The sequence below is a fragment of the Podarcis vaucheri genome (assembly GCF_965113315.1).
Source record: "Podarcis vaucheri genome assembly, chromosome: 4".
In the NCBI taxonomy this organism is placed as follows: domain Eukaryota; kingdom Metazoa; phylum Chordata; class Lepidosauria; order Squamata; family Lacertidae; genus Podarcis; species Podarcis vaucheri.
Window position 1 is genome coordinate 11,253,734 of NC_138762.1, and position 18,673 is coordinate 11,272,406.

At 46.1% G+C, this 18,673-nt stretch overlaps 1 protein-coding gene across 2 annotated transcripts in view; it reads right to left on the minus strand.

The window, feature by feature from the left end:
• PAK1 (p21 (RAC1) activated kinase 1) overlaps nt 1-18,673 on the minus strand; it is a 112,298-nt gene that overhangs the window by 38,980 nt on the left and 54,645 nt on the right. For both annotated transcript variants that reach the window (XM_082219362.1, XM_082219361.1), the window contains 3 exons: nt 9,426-9,636; nt 3,098-3,198; nt 39-186 (listed from right to left, as the gene is read on the minus strand). In XM_082219362.1, coding sequence (XP_082075488.1) covers nt 39-186; nt 3,098-3,198; nt 9,426-9,615 — 439 coding nt within the window. In that variant the 5' untranslated portion in view covers nt 9,616-9,636. The remainder of the gene's footprint in view (nt 1-38; nt 187-3,097; nt 3,199-9,425; nt 9,637-18,673) is intronic.

Genomic DNA, 18,673 nt, shown 5'->3' on the forward strand with positions numbered 1-18,673 from the left:
CAGAAGGGTTTGTCATCCATCCACTCATCATGACCTACCTGTGAAGCTCATATACTTCTGGCTATTGGAGGTCTTTTTGGAGTTGTAGAACTCTAGGACGTCGAGCACCGCCTGAGGGTTCTTCTTCTGCTCCGATTTGGTGATGTTGGAGGTTTGGAGCAAGCGGGCCCATTGCTCAGGCATCCCCTGGGAAGAGGGCAAGCAGCGCAGCCATGAGGACAGCTTTGTAGCAACGCGGGAAGATGCCTTACACAGAGTCAGACCATATAGCTCAGTACTGTCTGCACTGAACGGCAGCAGCTCTCTAGGATTTCGAACGGGGAGAAATCGTGGCCATGGCTGGGAATGCCAGGAATTGAGCCTGGGACCTTCTGCATGCAAAGCAGAAGGTAATAAATCATTATTATTATTATTATTATTATTATTATTATTATTATTATTATTATATTTATTTATACCCCGCCCATCTGGCTGAGTTTCCCCAGCCACTCTGGGCGGCTCTCAATCAAGTGTTAAAAACAATACAGCGTTAAATATTAAAAACTTCCCTGAACAGGGCTGCCTTCAGATGTCTTTTAAAGATAGGATAGCTGCTTATTTCCTTCACATCTGAAGGGAGGGCGTTCCACAGGGTGGGTGCCACCACCGATAAGGCCCTCTGTCTGGTTCCCTGTAGCCTCACTTCTCGCAATGAGAGAACTGCCAGAAGGCCCTCAGCGCTGGACCTCAGTGTCCGGGCTGAACGATGGGGGTGGAGACGCTCCTTCAGGTCTACTGGGCCGAGGCCGTTTAGGGCTTTCGAGGTCAGCACCAACACTTTGAATTGTGCTCGGAAATGTACTGGGAGCTAATGGAGGACCGGTGTTATGTGGTCCCGGCGGCCACCCCCAGTCACCAGTCTAGCTGCCGCATTCTGGATTAATTGCAGTTTCCGGGTCACCTTCAAAAGTAGCCCCACATAGAGCGCGTTGCAGTAGTCCAAGCGGGAGATAACTAGAGCATGCACCACTCTGGTGAGACAGTCCGCGGGCAGGTAGGGTCTCAGCCTGCGTACCAGGTGGAGCTGATAAGACAGCTGCCCTGGACACAGAACTGACCTGCGCCTCCATGGACAGCTGTGAGTTCAAAATGACTCCCAGGCTGCGCACCTGGTCCTTCAAGGGCACAGTTACCCCATTCAGGACCACAGCAATGGCTGCAGTTTTATTACCTTAAGCAATCCCACGCGTGCAACTCACGCATAAAGAGCAGCCTTTATGCTGGTGCCAAGCTGGTGCCCTCTGGATATTGTGAACTACAGCTTCCACCAGCTCCTGCCAGCACAGCTGGCCAAGGCTGCTTAAAAGAGCACAAGGTGTGTTTTTTTATGGAGGGGGCAGGGGTCAAAATCAAGGTCCCCTCAGTTCAGCATGCATTGTTAAGAGAGCAGCCATATTTCAACACTTAGGGCGCTCCCTGCTCAGCCATGGGTGAGCGTAGCTCAGCTACCTTCTCTCACAGCCCCTCCTACCGCAGAGTAGGGCTGGGAGATATATCAATAGATCATCCAACACCACTTTGGAAGTCCATATCGTGATGTCGGTTCCAGAGATCGGGTCCTCCGTTAAAGAGGGCACGTATTGCGGTGAGACCTGGATAACCGACACCCTGTGTTGGGGTGGGTACAGTTGGTCAGCCACAGCACCCGACTGGTAGGTCCCTCGTAAAAGGGACCCCTGACCATTAGGTCCAGTCATGGCCGACTCTGGAGTTGCGGCGCTCATCTCGCTTTATTGGCTGAGCGTACAGCTTCCGGGTCATATGGCCAGCATGACTAAGCCGCTTCTGGCGAACCAGAGCAGCACACGGAAATGCCGTTTACCTTCCCGCTGGAGCGGTACCTATTTATCTACTTGCACTTTGACATGCTTTTGAACTGCTAGGTTGGTAGGAGCAGGGACCAAGCAACGGGAGCTCACCCCGTCGCAGGGATTCAAACCACCGACCTTATGATCGGCAAGTCCTAGGCTCTGTGGTTTAACCCACAGCACCACCCGCGTCCCAGGTCCCTCGTAGCTGGGTGCAATCTGGCCAATGGGACGCAGTCCAAACAGTTCAAAGGACCTATTTATGCCCATGCACGTGACCCAGATCTTCCTCTTTCAGCGCATGCATTTGGAACACCCGCCCACCTCTCCCTACTTTTAGGGCTTTGCACTTGACCTTGCTATGCCGTCGTGTATCGTTGGGACAGGGGCACAGCAGGAATTTCCCTCACTTGGCTGATTGGCTGTTGCCATTTGGGTTTCGCCTGCCACGTAGCAAATCGTCACAACTTGTAAGGTTGTGGATAGGCTCTGGTTCAGGTGATAGGGATGGGAGAACGCTCTCGCCATCCCTATGTGAAGGGTATTCCATTAAAGGAATCCAGGGGCTCGATGGTTTGGTCAACCCCTGAGAGGGGGTTGTGCCCGTGCCTGAGTCCAGGGGGGCATTTGGGTGGCAGAGATAGCCTGTTCCTGGCTTTCCGCTTATCCAGGTGTTCACCCTTGGCTGACCTATACCGGAACCCTGGGTCAGTGCTACCTGCTTGGCAGGGAACTAGTCAAACCAGAGCCTATGCAACCATTTACTTTCTGTAATCAATAAAGTTGTGGCCTAAATTCTGTCAAAAACCAAAATTTGAGTCAAGTGTGAATCTATTTAGGGGGGAGGTTTCTGGGTCTGAACATGGCAATATATCGCGAATCATGCTCTGTGTGTGTGCTATTCAAAAAATCAGTAAATGCCTCTACAAAACTCTATCCTTATTTCAGACATTGTGGTGTTATCAGCATATCACTGGTGATAATATTGCAGTGCTGAAAACCAGATATTGCCCAGCCCTAAAACACAGGGTTGTTGCGGGGATAAAAGAGCGAGGGCAAGACCGCACGGTGAGGCCCATGAATCAATCACTGGGTAGAGAGAAAATAAATACCCCAACCATCAGTTACTAAATAGATCACGGATGGCCTGCCGTTTATATCCATCCGCAAAGCAGTTAAGAACCATCCACCATTTCCATTCATATCTCTCGCTGCCGCCCCTCACCCGAACTGTCCCCCTTTCTCCTTACCGTGAATTCGCCTGTGACGGCATCAAACCCAACGTGAATCGTGTGCTCAAAGTCGGAAGGGAGGGAGATCTCAGGGCGCTCTTTCTCCTTCTTCTTGTTGGCTGTTTGAAGGGGAAGGAAAAAACCATCCCCAAAAGGGAAGGGACTACGTTAGCCAGCACTGTTACTGTCAATTTATATAGACAGACAAGACAGTTTATACTTGCTTCAAATCAAGTCTTACTGACTAGTGATTTAAATCAAATCCAACCTGGTTTGGAAAGCTCTGAGCCATGGGGAAAGAAGCCGCCATATTGAAAAGAGGATTAGCACACACAGGGGCGTAGCGTGGGGGGTGCAGGGGGGGCCGGCCGCACCGGGCGCAACATCTGGGGGTTAGGGTTAGGGGGCGCAAAGCCACGGGTTAGGGGGCGCAAAGCCACGGGTTAGGGGGCGCAAATCCACGGGTTAGGGGGCGCAAATTACTTGCCTTGCCCCGGGTGCTGACAACCCACGCTACGCCACTGAGCACACAAGATGGAATAAGCCCCCACTCCCAGGTCTTTCTCAGCACAGACCAGAGAGCTCACCTGCAGGCTGCGGAACTACAACTCCCATAATCCCTGGACATTTGCCAGCCTGGCTGGAGACGATGGAAGTTGGGACCTGCAACATCTTCAGGGCAGCAGGTTCCCTATTCCTGCCCTAAGCAGGTTGGGAGCAGGTTATTTGACTGTACCCACACGGACCTGCTAAACCTCAAGAGCCCTTGCACTTAGCAAACCACGGTTCCCAGGATGCTTCGGGGGGGAAACCGTGACTGTAGAAAGTGCTAATGAAGTCCTTTGAATGCATAGTGCAGACGGGGCCTTAGTGAGCTAATAGCTACTACGGTCTCCTAAACAAGAGGGTAGGGCTGAGACTGATTTTTTTTAAAAATCCCCGAAGTTTTGTGGGCAGGCAGAAATTCAACGGATATGGCTCTTCTTCAGCTAGAAACCCAAGTATATGGAAAGGCTGCTCTTGCAGCTGTTAAGCATGGAGGCGGCTAGGGGAGAGGAAGGAAACTCACAATAACATTTTAGACTTATATACTTAACAAGTTTTAGGAGGAAGTGCTGAACTGTATAACTCTGACTGTGCAGAAAAAGTTAAATCTCTCAGCAGAGAATATTCTTTCGAACTATATACCTGCAGTATGGAAATTAACAACAGGACACCAAAAATTCTACGTGCCCTAATGGTGACCCTTTTCCTTTCTCCTTCTGTGATGTGGACTTCCCTGGTTTTTTTCTGGCCCACGTAGGACCAGCCTGGATAGTTGGCCTTGGGGAAGATTTGACGTTTTCATCCCCAAAAAAGTTTTTGATTTGAGTGTCTACTAAAATGAGGCTGCATTTTAATGTTGTACTTAATCTTGTTTTTAAGTTGTATTTTAATCAATTGTTTTTACTTGGTGTTAGCCGCCCTGAGCCGGGTCTTGGCTGGGGAGGGCGGGGCATAAATAAAATTTATTTTTATTATTATTATTATTATTATTATTATTATTAAGAGTGATATTAACAGACTGGAAGAATATGAAAGCCTTGAATCAATGGATTGAAATAATAATGATAATAATGATAATGATAATAATAATAATAATAATAATAATAATAATAATAATTATTATTATTATTATTATTATTATTATTATTATTTCTTATTTATACCCAGACAACACTTGCAACTTATGAACGGTCTGCTTACAGATATACTTTGTTTGGATAAATATGATAACATTTGGAATGTCGTAGGCTATTAACGTTTATATATGCATTAGGATAATAACACTATATCAATTTATGTAAGAATGTATTATGGGAGTATATTACATTGCATTTTTGAAGATTCCCGCCCCCCCCCCTTCTTTTACACATCTTTGTTCTCTCCCCCCCTCATTCCCCCCTTTTTTTCTTCGTACCACTTTATTTCTTTTAAATGGTAATTCTTTCAGTAAAAAACATGAATATTAGAACACAATTTTTAAAAGAACCTTTAAGAGTTCGCTCTTAATTTTCATGTGGTATTTTAATGCTATCCTAAAGCTGTTAAAATGCAGAAACCCATGCTAACTAGGGGCACTCGGATGACCCCTTTAGAGAGTTCCCCTAAATTAGCCCAGGGTGGAAGGTTCTTTCCTAATGCCATTAACTCTTTCTGTGTCCTTGCATAAGCAGTTTAAAAGCAAAACACACGACTGCAGCTACGGAGTACTACATTAATTACCTTCAAACCCTGTTAAATACCACTGGCCTGTACGTTGTTATGGGATGGGGGCGGATTACAAGAGCATACGAGTAACAGATGGTTTTCGCCGTCCAAAATCCGAAGAGCTTTGGCGGTCTGAGTCTGAACGCATTAAAATATTAACGCTATAATCCTTTTTTTTCCTTTTTTCTCTCTCTCTTTTTCCCCCCGCAATGCTAAAACACTGTACAGAGCAGCGTGAGGCAGGAGCTTACGGGGATTAGCAATTTTAAGGCCCGCTGAACCCGGATTTGCAATCTAATCCCTTTTGATAGCGTTTGTGAGAATTTTCGACGGGGTCTTTAAAAGCAAGGCCAGAACTTTAAAACTTTTACAACCGGGATTCTTAAAAGCGGGCCTCTCCCTTCTCTAACGGGTTAAACTTTCCCCAAACTGGTAGAAGGTTAGCCAAAAAACCAGTGACTTTCACCAGGTTGTTGTTCAGAAGATCATGGCATGCTGGGACGCCAAATATAGGGGGCCGAAGGTCCTTCAGCCCACTCAATATTTGTGGGTCGGGGGCCAAGCTGGGCTAGATTACACTCCCTCTGGAGGAGGGGGTACGTGGGTTGCGGCACTCATCTCACTTTATTGGCCGAGGGAGCGGGCGTACAGCTTCCAGGTCATGTGGCCACCATGACTAAGCCGCTTCTGGCGAACCGGAGCAGCGCACGGAAACGCCGTTTACCTTTTGTGACTGTGTGGAACCCAGTTCAGCTACTGATTGATTGATTAATTGATTGATTGTGTGACTGTAGTACATTCCTTATTGCTTTCATTTTATGGATCAATGGTCTCGTTCGATAATGAAATTCATGTTAAAGGTAAAGGGACCCCTGACCATTAGGTCCAGTCGTGGCCGACTCTGGGGTTGCGGCGCTCATCTCGCTTTACTGGCCGAGGGAGCCAGTACAGCTTCCGGGTCATGTGGCCAGCAGGACTAAGCCGCTTCTGGCGAACCAGAGCAGCGCACGGAAACGCCGTTTACCTTCCCGCCGGAGCGGTACCTAATGATCTACTTGCACTTTGACGTGCTTTCGAACTGCTAGGTTGGCAGGAACAGGGACCGAGCAGCGGGAGCTCACCCCATCGCGGGGATTCGAACCGCTGACCTTCTGATCAGCAAGTCCTAGGCTCTGTGGTTTAACCCATGTCCCTTAACCTCTTGGTTAGACTACTGCAATGCATTATACCTGGGACGGCCCCTGAAGACAGTCTGGTGCAGAATTCGGCGGCTAGTCTGTTCACTGGCACAAGACGGTTTGAGCACCAATCCCGGTTCGACTAAACTGGCAGCCAATTGGTTTCCGGACCCGATTCAAAGTGCTGGTTTTGACCTATAAAGCCTGAAACGGCTCAGGACCGCAATAGAATCATAGAGTTGGAAGAGACCACAAGGGCCATCGAGTCCAACCCCCTGCCAAGCAGGAAACACCATCAGAGCACTCCTGACATATGGTTGTCAAGCCTCTGCTTAAAGACCTCCAAAGAAGGAGACTCCACCACACTCCTTGGCAGCAAATTCCACTGTCGAACAGCTCTTACTGTCAGGAAGTTCTTCCTAATGTTTAGGTGGAATCTTCTTTCTTGTAGTTTGGATCCAATACCTCAAGGACCGCCTCTCCCCATATGAACCGACCCGGCCCCTGCGACCATCATCTGTGGCCCTTCTGTGTGTGCCTCCTCCAGGAAAGGTCCAGAGGGTGGCAACATGGGCGCCATCATTATATAACTTTGGGTGCCAAGCAAAAACATTTCTCTCTCCAGGGCTTGGGCTAGTTAAATAATCTATTGCCTTTTAAACATGTGGGGAGGGGGGGTATTGTTTTCCTTGTTATGCATTTCTGCATTTTTATACTGTGAACCGCACCGCGATCCTCGGATAAAGGGCAGCATATTAATTTAATATAGAAATAGTAAGGAAATACTATTCAAGATATGTTTTTGATGTACAAAGCCCTACATAGCTTGGGAGGGGCAAAATATTCCCACATATCCAACCGATTGCTGTGTTTTGCATAAGTGCAGCCCACGGCTACCATTCTATCAGTAAGGTCTGATCCTCATGATGTCAGAATTGGGCCTTCTGTTATGATGGTTCCTCTACTAATAGGATCTCTCTCCTATTAATATCAGAGGGGGTGACTTCTCTATCAGCTTTTCAGCCCCTGTTAAAGGCATTCCTCTTTCAACAAGCCTTCTAAAACACTTATCCCCGTTGGCATCTAACTTGGAACTACAGTCGCATCTTGGAAGCTGAATGGAATCCATTGGACTTCCAAAACGTTCAGAAACCAAAGCACAGCTTCTGATTGGCTGCAGGAAGCTCTTGCAGCCAATCGGAAGCCGCAGAAGCCCCGTCAGACTTCAGCTTCCAAAAATAGTTCACAAACCGGAACAGTCACTTCCGGGTTTGCAATGTTCAGGAGCCAAAACGTTCGGGAACTAAGCTGTTTGACTTCCAAGGTACGACTGAATACTGATTTTGTGTCCGTGCGGTTGCTTTTTTAAAAAAATTATATCTATTTTTTTAAATTGTTTTCCAATAAGCAAGATGTTATATATTTAACTGTTTTATACATATATCGAAAATCACTTTGGGGGTGCCTCACGGGAAGCAATTCCTTCGGAAAGACTTTATTGATGTCCACATCTCCCTTTCTGGCCTCTCTCAAAGTCGCTGCTTATGTCTGAGTAAATATGTCGGCTCCAAACATATTTACTTGAGCCGCAAGTTCTCTCGCTTTAAAATAAAAATTGCACCCAAGGACGTGTCTTGAGGATTCTAGCCTCAATTAGAATTCTAGCTCAAGATTGCAACTTAAACCCAAGAGTAAACAATCTTGACTTGCTGCTAAAAATATGCAGAGGGTTTGTTTGATTTCTTCACGACTGAAGAAACAGCAATGAGATGTTTTCCTGATCTGACTTGCCAAAGCCACATCTCCTGCCGTTAGAAGAATTTGCTTTTTAAACGGCAATGTGGCTGGCAGACATTCAACAGGTTAGGCATTTCCCAGCATAGAGATGCAGCGGTGTCGAAGCTTCACCTGTTGAGCTTTGGCCTGTCGCAGAAAGAGCCCGCCAGAAAAAGAAGGGTGCGAAACCAGGATGGCAAGGGGCAACAGAGGGCTCTGTCAAATGATCCGAAGGGCTCGTGTCAATGAAATCAAGCAATTGCATTTCTTGGACTACTCCAGCATTGGACTAGATCAGGGACAGCCAACTCCCAATAGACTGCGATCTAATCACAGTATAAAAAAAACTGGCATTGATCTAACCTTTATTTATTTATTTATTTGTTTGTTTGTTTGTTTGTTTGTTTGTTTATACATACCCCGCCCATCTGGCTGGGCTTCCCCAGCCACTCTGGGCGGCTTCTAACAAAATATTAAAATACTGTAATGCATCAAACATTAAAAGCTTCCCTAAAGAGGGCTGCCTTCAGATGTCTTCTAAAAGTCTGGTAGTTGTTCTTCTCTTTGACATCTGCTGGGAGAGCGTTCCACAGGGAGGGCGCCACCACCGAGAAGGCCCTCTGCCTAGTTCCCTGTAACTTGGCTTCTCGCAGTGAGGGAACAGCCAGAAGGCCTTCAGAGCTGGACTTCAGCGTCCGGGCAGAAAGATGGGGGTGGAGACGCTCCTTCAGATATTTAAGTTGTGGAGCTTTTTTTAGTAAGCCAAAGTTGGGGGGGGTTGCTTTTTTATAAGAAGATCGCTGCGGGGCCAGAGATCAACCAGGATGTACCAGGAACACCCGGCAATCTACCAGTAGATCGCTATCTACCTGTTGGACATGCCTGGACTAGATGATCCCTGGAGTCCCTTCCAATTCTGCAATTCTGCGACACGATTCCGAGACTCTAGAAACACAGAATCCTAGAAAGGTGGGGTTGGAGGGGAACCCAAAGGTCTCTAGTCCAACACCCAGCAACGCAGGGAATCGCAGTCACCCAACCTCTGCTTAAAAGCATCCTCTTGGAAGAGCAGCAGTTTCACGGGGAGCAATTCTCAAATGAAATCAATGAGTGAGCAAAAGACAACAATGAAGCCAGCGTACTTTTGTCTCCCGGTAAGATGGAGCGGTAAAAGCGGTCCCTCTTCTTCTTCTCTTCCGGATTAGGAGGCAAAGGTTTGGAGCCGTGGTTCAAGGGTCCCGCCTCTTTGCTCCCGCTGCCTATCATCGTGCTGGTGTTCCTCATTGGAGGAGCTGGGGGCTTGTCTTCTGCTTCTAGGCCATTATTGGACATCTTCAGCGACGACAGCTACAACTAGGATCAAAAGAAACACGGGGTTTGGACACGGTCAATTGAGGCACAATTGAAATCAGGCAGAGGAGGGTATACTGTATTTTTCCATGTACAGTCATAAAGGTAAAGGTAAAGGGACCCCTGACCATTAGGTTCAGTCATAGCCGACTCTGGGGTTGCGGCGCTCATCTCGCTTTATTGGCCGAGGGAGCCAGAGTACAGCTTCCGGGTCATGTGGCCAGCAGGACTAAGCCGCTTCTGGCAAACCAGAGCAGCACACGGAAACGCCGTTTACCTTCCCGCCGGAACGGTACCTATTTATCTACTTGCACTTGGACGTGTTTTCAAACTGCTAGGTGGGCAGGAGCAGGGACCGAGCAACGGGAGCTCACCCTGTCACGGGGATTCGAACCGCCAACGTTCTGATCAGCAAGTCCTAGGCTCTGTGGTTTAACCTCCAGCGCCACCCGCGTCCCCTATGTACAGTCATACCTTGGGTTAAATATGTACATAGGTAGATACAGTCATACCTCGGGTTAAATATGCTTTGGGATGAATATTTTCGGGTTGCGCTCCGTGGCGACCCAGAAGTAACGGAGCGTGTTCCTTCCGGGTTTCGCCACTCACACATGCGCAGGTGCTCAAAATGACGTCATGTGCATGCGCGGGAGTGGCGAATCGCGGACGTGGGTTGCGTTCACTTCAGGATGCAAACGGGGCTCCAGAACGGATATTCTGAACGAAACAGTGGATGTATGATTTTTGTGGTTCATGCTGTGGTGATTTGAAGGTGAGTTCGGGGTAGCCCAATGCAAAAATCCTGAGAATCCATGTGGTTCCGTGATTTGTACCCAGGTTTTTGCACCATTGCAACCCCACAAAACAGTGGATGCGTGATTTTTTGGGTGCAGGCTGTAGCCATGGACATGCTATGTGATCTGATGGTGAATTTGGGGTGACCCAATGTAAAAATCCTGAGTATCCATGGGCTTTTACCTCCCCCCTCCCAGGCAGCCTCCTTTATCTCTAGAGTCCCTTATCTCCCTTCCAATTGCTTACTGATCAGCTGCTTCCTTTTAGCACCCTCTTCCCTCTTGTTTGCCTTAGTGTCTTTTCCTTAGCTGGAGCAGTTTTTTGCTCCTCCTTTTCTTCTAATTTCTCTCCTCATTGCTTTAGTCTTCCTGTCTCCTCTCCTTGCAAGTTTGCTGTATTTACCTCCCCCTTCCTAGGCAGCCTCCCTTCCCGATCGCTTGTGATCAGCGGCTTTGTTTCAACACCCACTTCCCTCTTTCCAAAAAAAAGAGCATGATTTGCTTTTTGCCCCTGGGCAATTCGGCTCCAGGGACCACGCATTCACTCCATAAGACGCAGAGACATTTCCCCTTACTTTTTAGGAAGAAAAAAGTGTGTCTTATGGAGTCAAAAATACGGTACTTCTTCACATAGCACTTAGTTCAACTATGGAACTCGCTGCTACAGCAGGCAGCGACGGCTGCCAACTTGGAGGCTTTAAAAGAGGATTAAATGAATTAATAGAGAGACATACATATCTGAGTTCCTTTCCCCCCAGTAAATTTTTTTATTAATTTTCAGTTTCAATAATCCAGTGCTTTTTTTCTAAAAAAAATATGTTTAGGTGTACTCTCATTTTCCTACTCATATTGAAACACTGCCCCCTCAATGAGGTCAAACTTAGATTCACAAAACGTTTAGGGGTATGCGTACTCCCAGAAAAAAGCACTGCAATAACCCAATAAAAGCCTCAATATGTCAATACCAAATTATAATACAATCAATAATGCCAATCTTTCAAATGCCAAATTATACAATTTATGCGGCCACCCGCATGCTAGAGTTTGATTATTTACATAATTTCTGCGTTCCATAATCTTATTGCGATTACACACCAGTCAGAAAAACAAACCCTTATACCACAGCTACAATTTTAGCGATTTCCATTCGCATTAACACATTAAATGATTTATAATCCTATAGGTGAAGCATTCATACTCTGTCTTTATTCTTCTTGTTCTGTCCAGTGTTTCTTCCTGTCTTTGTACTATATGTGTGTGTGTGTGTGTGTGTGTGTGTATACAGTGGTACCTCGGGTTACATACGCTTCAGGTTACAGACTCCGCTAACCCAGAAATAGTGCTTGAGGTTAAGAACTTTGCTTCAGGATGAGAACAGAAATCGAGCTCCGGCAGCGTGGCAGCAGCAGGAGACCCAATTAGCTAAAGTGGTGCTTCAGGTTAAGAACAGTTTCAGGTTAAGAACGGACCTCCGGAACGAATTAAGTACTTAACCCGAGGTACCACTGTATATATATGTACGTGTATGTGTGTGTGTGGCTGAAGAGGACCTCAACCTAGAGAAAGGTGAGAAAGAAGGTGTTAAAACATACAGCTCAACTGTCCTGATTTAAGTGGGATATCCTGGAATTACAGAAGCCATTCCTGGCTTCTGACTGGATCCTAGAATGTTTTTTTGTTCCAGCGCTCTGGTGAGTCTGCTGGGTCTCATGGGACCAAAAAAAATCTGAGCATCCAAATTTGGATCACTCGGATGTTGATGGGTACGGTAAAGTAAAAGGCAAAAGGTAAAGGACTCCTGGTCAGTTAAGTCCAGTCAAAGGTGACTACGGGGTTGCGGCACTCATCTCGCTTTCAGGCGGAGGGAGCCGGCATTTGTTCGCAGACAGCTTTCCGGGTCATGTGGCCAGCAGGACTAAGCCGCTTCTGGTGCAACAGGATACCGTGACAGAAACCAGACGCAACTGATAGACTACATGGAACTTGCTGAAATGACTGGCAGAATTCGAGACCTGGGAGAAGAGACGGTGGAAGAGGACTGGAAAAAATTCAAAGACTATTTACAAAAACATTACAAGCTGTATGAATGCTAAGAGTATGCATGATAGAAAACAACATGGCATCAGTAATATAGTTTGTATGATGTATGAATAAGTGATGACTAAGAAAAGGATGAAATTTGAAGTAATATTATGTTTAAGTTAAGAAGGTCAGTACATGATAAAATATTGAAAGGTTGGGACATAATATCTGAGAACTAGTAAATAAGAATTGAAATAAGGTAATAATTTGCTACTTATAACTATATGACTGAGAACGCAGGAAAGGGTGATGTGAGGAAGTCCAAAGATTATGAAAATAAGATTTAAGGATAAATTGATTTTGTTGTACTTTTTTCTCTTATGTTATGTTTACTTTCTAAATTCTTTCTGTTGTCTTTGTCATGGTGTATGGTGATGGTATTTTATATGTTTAATGGTTTGTTTTTCTTTTGTTTAAAATTTGCAATAAATATCTTTTTTTAAAAAAAAAAGAAACCAGAGCGCACGGAAACGCCGTTTACCTTCCCGCCACAGTGGTACCTATTTATCTACCTGCACTGGTGTGCTTTCGAACTGCTAGGTTGGCAGGAGCTGGGACAGAGCAATGGGAGCTCACCCTGTCACGGGGATTCGAACTGCCGACCTTCTGATCAGCAAGTCCTAGGCTCTGTGGTTTAGACCACAGCGCCACCTTTTATGTTATGGTAAGGCAGACTTGCTAACTATCTGGCACCTTCTGTAGATTACTGCATTACCTGGGGAATCACCCCAAGGAAGCTGGAGTCACTGCATAAATACTTGCAACCAGGACTCATATTTTGGGTATATTAGCCCACAGATCATAGGTCATTCAGTGCTTCCATCACCCGGCAGAGGACCAAGCCCTCTTCAGGGAAGTTTTTAATGTGTGACATTTTAATGCATTTTTATTTTAATGCATTGGGGAAGCCCAGCCAGATGTGCGGGGTACAAATAATAAATTATTATATATTATCACTTAGGAAGGATTCTCGGCACGATGAGGAGAAATCTGAAAACCGCCGCTCCCACCAAAACGGGAACCAGTGTAGGAAAGCATTCAGAGTGTGCCCCAAGGTCACGCAAACACAGCAATCTCAAATCAGATATGCAAAGCAGCCCGGTTTATTTTGCATAATTTGCTTTGCCTCTGCAGAACATGGCCGGGGGGGGGGCGGTGTGTGAAGGAGGCGGGAGAGAGAGAGAGGAAAACATCTAGGGAGAATGTCGGCGTTTGCTTACCTCTCACCCAGCTAGTTTGGCTCAGCCTTGCTGATGTTTTCCCCAAAGCATCAGAGCATAAAAGCCTCCACTGCCATTAAGGTCAAAAACTTGCTTGAATTTAATGAACGCCATGGTTGTCGGAAGGACGCGGGTGGCGCTGTGGGTTAAACCACAGAGCCTAGGACTTGCTGATCAAAGTGTCAACGGTTCGAATCCCCATGACGGGGTGAGCTCTCATTGCTCGGTCCCTGCTCCTGCCAACCTAGCAGTTCGAAAGCACGTCAAAGCGCAAGTAGATAAATAGGTACCGCTCCAGCGAGAAGGTAAACGGCGTTTCCGTGCGCTGCTCTGGTTCGCCAGAAGCAGCTTAGTCATGCTGGCCACATGACCCGGAAGCTGTATGCCGGCTCCCTCGGCAAATAAAGCCAGATGAGCGCCGCAACGCCAGAGTCGGCGACGACTGGACCTAATGGTCAGGGGTCCCTTAACCTTTATGGTTGTCGGAACACTGCATTCTAACACCAGGGATCCAAATTCCTTGCCTGTATTATGTGATGCCGTGAAACTAATTTTGCGTGTTTGTTTTGTGTGTGTTCCCTCACTGCGAAATGCGAGGTTACAGGGAACCAGGCAGAGGGCCTTCTCGGTGGTGGCGCCCTCCTGTGGAACGTCCTCCTTTCAGATGTCAAGGAAATAAACAACTATCTGACTTTTAGAAGACATCTGAAGGCAGCCCGGTTTAGGGAAGTTTTTAATGTTTGAGGTTTGAATGTGTTTTTAATATTCTGTTGGCAGCCGCCCAGAGTGGCTGGGGAGGCCTGGCCAGATGGGCGGGGTATAAGTAATATAGTATTAGTATTATTATTATTATTATTATTATTATTATTATTATTATTATTATATTAATATTATTACCCTTGTGTTTCCCTCCCCTTGTGATTTTGATCTATGGGCTACTTTTAAAATGAGGCTGCATTTTAAATTGCATTTTAACCTGTACTTTAAATTGGTGGTTCCCCCCCCCCCATTATGTTTTTATTGTAATTGTACTGGTGTTAGCCACCCTGAGCCCAGCTCTGGCGGGGGAGGGTGGGGTATAAATAAATTTGTTGTTGTTGTTGTTTTCACATATCCATGGCTGATGGGGAGGAATTAAAAGAGAGAAACTGTCTTAAATAAAAGAATCAGGTGTGTGCTACTTATGTAAGCTGCATTGCATTTATTCACATAACGAAAATGTATTTTGGATGGTTACAAGATGGGAATAAGAGGCCTGCTGGATCAGGCCAATGCCCACCTAACTTTCTGTTCTCACTGCGGCCAACCGGATGGCTGAGGGGACCCCGTGAGCATGCAATGGGCAGGACATGGAGAGCATGACTAGTAGCCATCAATAGCACTATCCCCGTGAACTTATCTACCCCTCTTTTAAAGCCAACCATTACTTCTTGTGGCAGTGAGTTCCACAGTTGAACTACGCGCCGCAGGAAGAAGTCTTTTCCTTTGCCTGTGCTGATCCTTCCGACAATCAGATTCGTTGAGTGTCCAAAAGTTCTAGCGTTATGTCAGAAGTTTTCTCCCTAGTCTCTTTCTCCAAACCCATGCAAAATCTTATACACACACACACCCTTGCAAAATCCTAAAACACAGTACCAAAAACCTAGGCATGCCTCTGTGTACTTCACCCTACAAGATTCCAAGCTCAGAATTGTCCATTCCTGATTTACCGGCGCAGGAGGCATTTTAAACGAGCGGCATCGTAATTGATTCTCAGCACCCGGAACATTTTTCTATTAGGAAATCCCCGCAGGAAGGGATTTGTTCACTGGGCAAAGTTCTCTCCCTGGCAAATGAAAGCATTCTCCAGCAAGCTCCGCTGTCCAGGTGGGTGTTTCAGACACCAACTTTCTCCCTCTCCTGCTGTTCACGCCCCTGGCTGCCGGCCACCTTAGACATTCCCCCAGCGTGATCTCACGCCAGAGAAAAACGAAAACTGACAGCTGGAGGCACAGGTGGATTGGGGAAAGGGGAGACAGAGAAGCGGAGCTGCTTGAAAAGTTTCCGGGGAGTTCTCCTCGGCTGCATTTTAAAACGCGCGGTCATGTTTGTCAATAAAATACATCACTTGTGACCATAGCTGTCAACTTACAGATTTGAAAGCAAGGGACCAGCAGCCTCGAAAATAAGGGATCAGCAGCCAAAATAAGGGATTTTCTGGGTACGGGTATGTTCAACTTCTGAGCCCCTCCGAGCCAAAGGCAGAAAGCCCAGCCAGCAGCCAAACGAAGCTTCAAGCCGTGGTTCCCACAGTGCAGCAACCTGGCAAAAGGGATGCAGCAAGGAAAACCACCGTCACCTCTCTGCTGGGAAGCGCTGAGCAAAGGCGAGTCCCCAGCAACACGGCCCATTTGATCGGCAGAAGGCATGCAAGCTCCACCCCCCAGTTGTTCTTAGACTCCTTATTGGGTGAGCAATGCAGCCAAGCAACACAGTTGGAGCCTCCCTCCTCCCTGGCCGGCAGGGAGGGGGGGAGAGGAGCTGCTTCCTTTGAAACCCGGGAAATTTAAGGGACATCATACGGGACAGCAGCGGGACACAGCGCTGGGATAAGGGACTTTCCCGCCAAATAAGGGACGTTTGACAGCTATGCTTGTGACATGGGGCGCTTCCAGACTGCCACACTTTTTGGGTGGGATTCAATCGGAGACCACAAAATTCAGGCGGAGCAGTGGATTTGGGGATGGAGAGTTGGGCAACAAATCCACTTCCCCAAAAAGATTGGACTTTCACTTTTAAGGGCAGTGAGGGTGGGGTAGAGGCACTGGAAAGTGTGAGGTGACACTTTGGCGCAACATCGTCCAACCTCCCCATGAACAATCGGACTGAATGCTCATTAAATAGCCGACATCGTCTAACGATGGAAGGTGAACCATGCCAGCAATTGCATGCAGTCTCAGAACTGCAAGGGAGTAAGGAACTTAAAAATGGGGTGGAATGGGGGTTATTAACAGGATAACAGGTTATTATCCCCCATCTCAGGGATGGCCACCTTTTTCCAGACCAGAGACATGCTTGGAAACGCCAGAAACTGCTGTGGGAATCACAAAAATATTCAGTTCATGGAAGAAATATAGTGTTGATTCTCAGAACCTCTCCCCCAAACAGGAGGAAGAGAAGAAGAAGAAGAAGAAGAAGAAGAAGAAGCTGCCAGCCCTCGCTCCTCCGCATGCACACAAAAGCAAAAATTTAACAATTCAGAAAGGCAAGGGACATTGGCAGGTGCTATTGGGTATCTGAAGGCTCTGTGGTACCTGTTTAGAACCCCAGGTCTATGAAAATCAAGTCTTGACTTTGGACTTGCAGGTTGGCTATGCTTACATGAATAATGGCCATAGGTATACTTCTCTCCTTTGAAGTGAATGGATCTCTTTCTAAGCCATCACCTAGTCACAGGTAGGTGGCCGTGTTGGTCTGCCGTAGTCGAAACAAAATAAAAAAAATTCCTTCCAGGAGCACCTTAGAGACCAACTAAGTTAGTTCTTGGTATGAGCTTTCGTGTGCATGCACACTTCTTCAGATACACTGAAAGAGAAGTCACCAGACCCTTATATATAGTGAGAGGGTGAGGAGGGGTATTACTCAGAAGGGTGGTGGGAATGGGTGATTGGCTGATAGGTGTGGTAAACCTGTTGACGACTGTTAATGACTGCAATTGGTCTTACAGGAAAAGGCAATGGGTGAGATGGCTAAAAATGTATATTTATGTTTATATTTATTAAATGGATATTTATATTTATCATGTATAATGAGATAAGAATCCAGTGTCTCTATTCAGACCAGGTGTCTCCATGGTTTTAAGTTTGGTAATAAGTTGCAATTCAGCAACTTCTCTTTCCAGTCTATTTATGAAATTATTTTGTAATAAAACCTGTTAACCCGATCTTTCTTAAAGCGCAGATACTGAGGATTAGCCCTGAGACCTTCTGCAAGCAGTGTTAGAAACTCAGATATATAAACTAGGTGCCAAATGACTCCTTAAACCTGGGTTACAGTTGCCAAAACAGAATGTCTAGTTGCCATTTTGGGGCCAGACAGCTCAAAAGTTGCGTTTTTCAATATGAATTTGGTTCCTGAAAATTGTTCTGACTGTGCAGATAAGATATCAAGGATAGAAGGCTACAGGGTGTGTTTTTCGTGTGTGAAAACAGTCCCGAACCAAGGAACCCCAGACATGCACCTCCAGATGGTAGATAATAATAATAATAATAATAATAATAATAATAATAATAATAATAATAATAATAAATTTTATTTATATCCCGCCCTCCCCAGCCGAAGCCGGGCTCAGGGCGGCTAACAACAATCAAATAATCAAACAGTAAAACACCAGGCGCCATCCTGTCACCCGGGCATCTTCACTTGGACCTGGTGCCTGGCGAATTTCGAACGCCGGCTGCAAACAAAGATACATTTCCCAACAAAAGGGGAATGGTTAAGTAAACTATGTGAGTACCTGGAGTTAGCAAAATTGACGGATTTAATAAGGCATAAGCCCAAAACTATAATTCAGAAACAATGGGAATGCTTAAATGAATATTTAAACAAGCAGGGCTCAAATGCGAAAGTTTGGTTGTGCTTAGACTAACCTTGTGGAGAATATGGAGAACATAAAGATTTGACTGATTATGGAAGAACCTAAGGAAGGGAAATGATTGAAGAACAGATGTAAAGGCGAGTGAGATAACTAAGAGACGTGTGGTGAATGCGGTGGAAGACTTTTGTATTATTTTAACTAGGATTTATATATTGTAAGGTTTGAAGCATGAATTTGGTAATATTACTGATTAAAAGAAAAGAAAAAAATACCTTTCATAACCAATAATTTTTGTCTTTTTTTTAGTTTGCATTTTGGAAAACATGTGTATAAATGTGTTTACGGTGTTATGTATTGTTCTTTGTTTC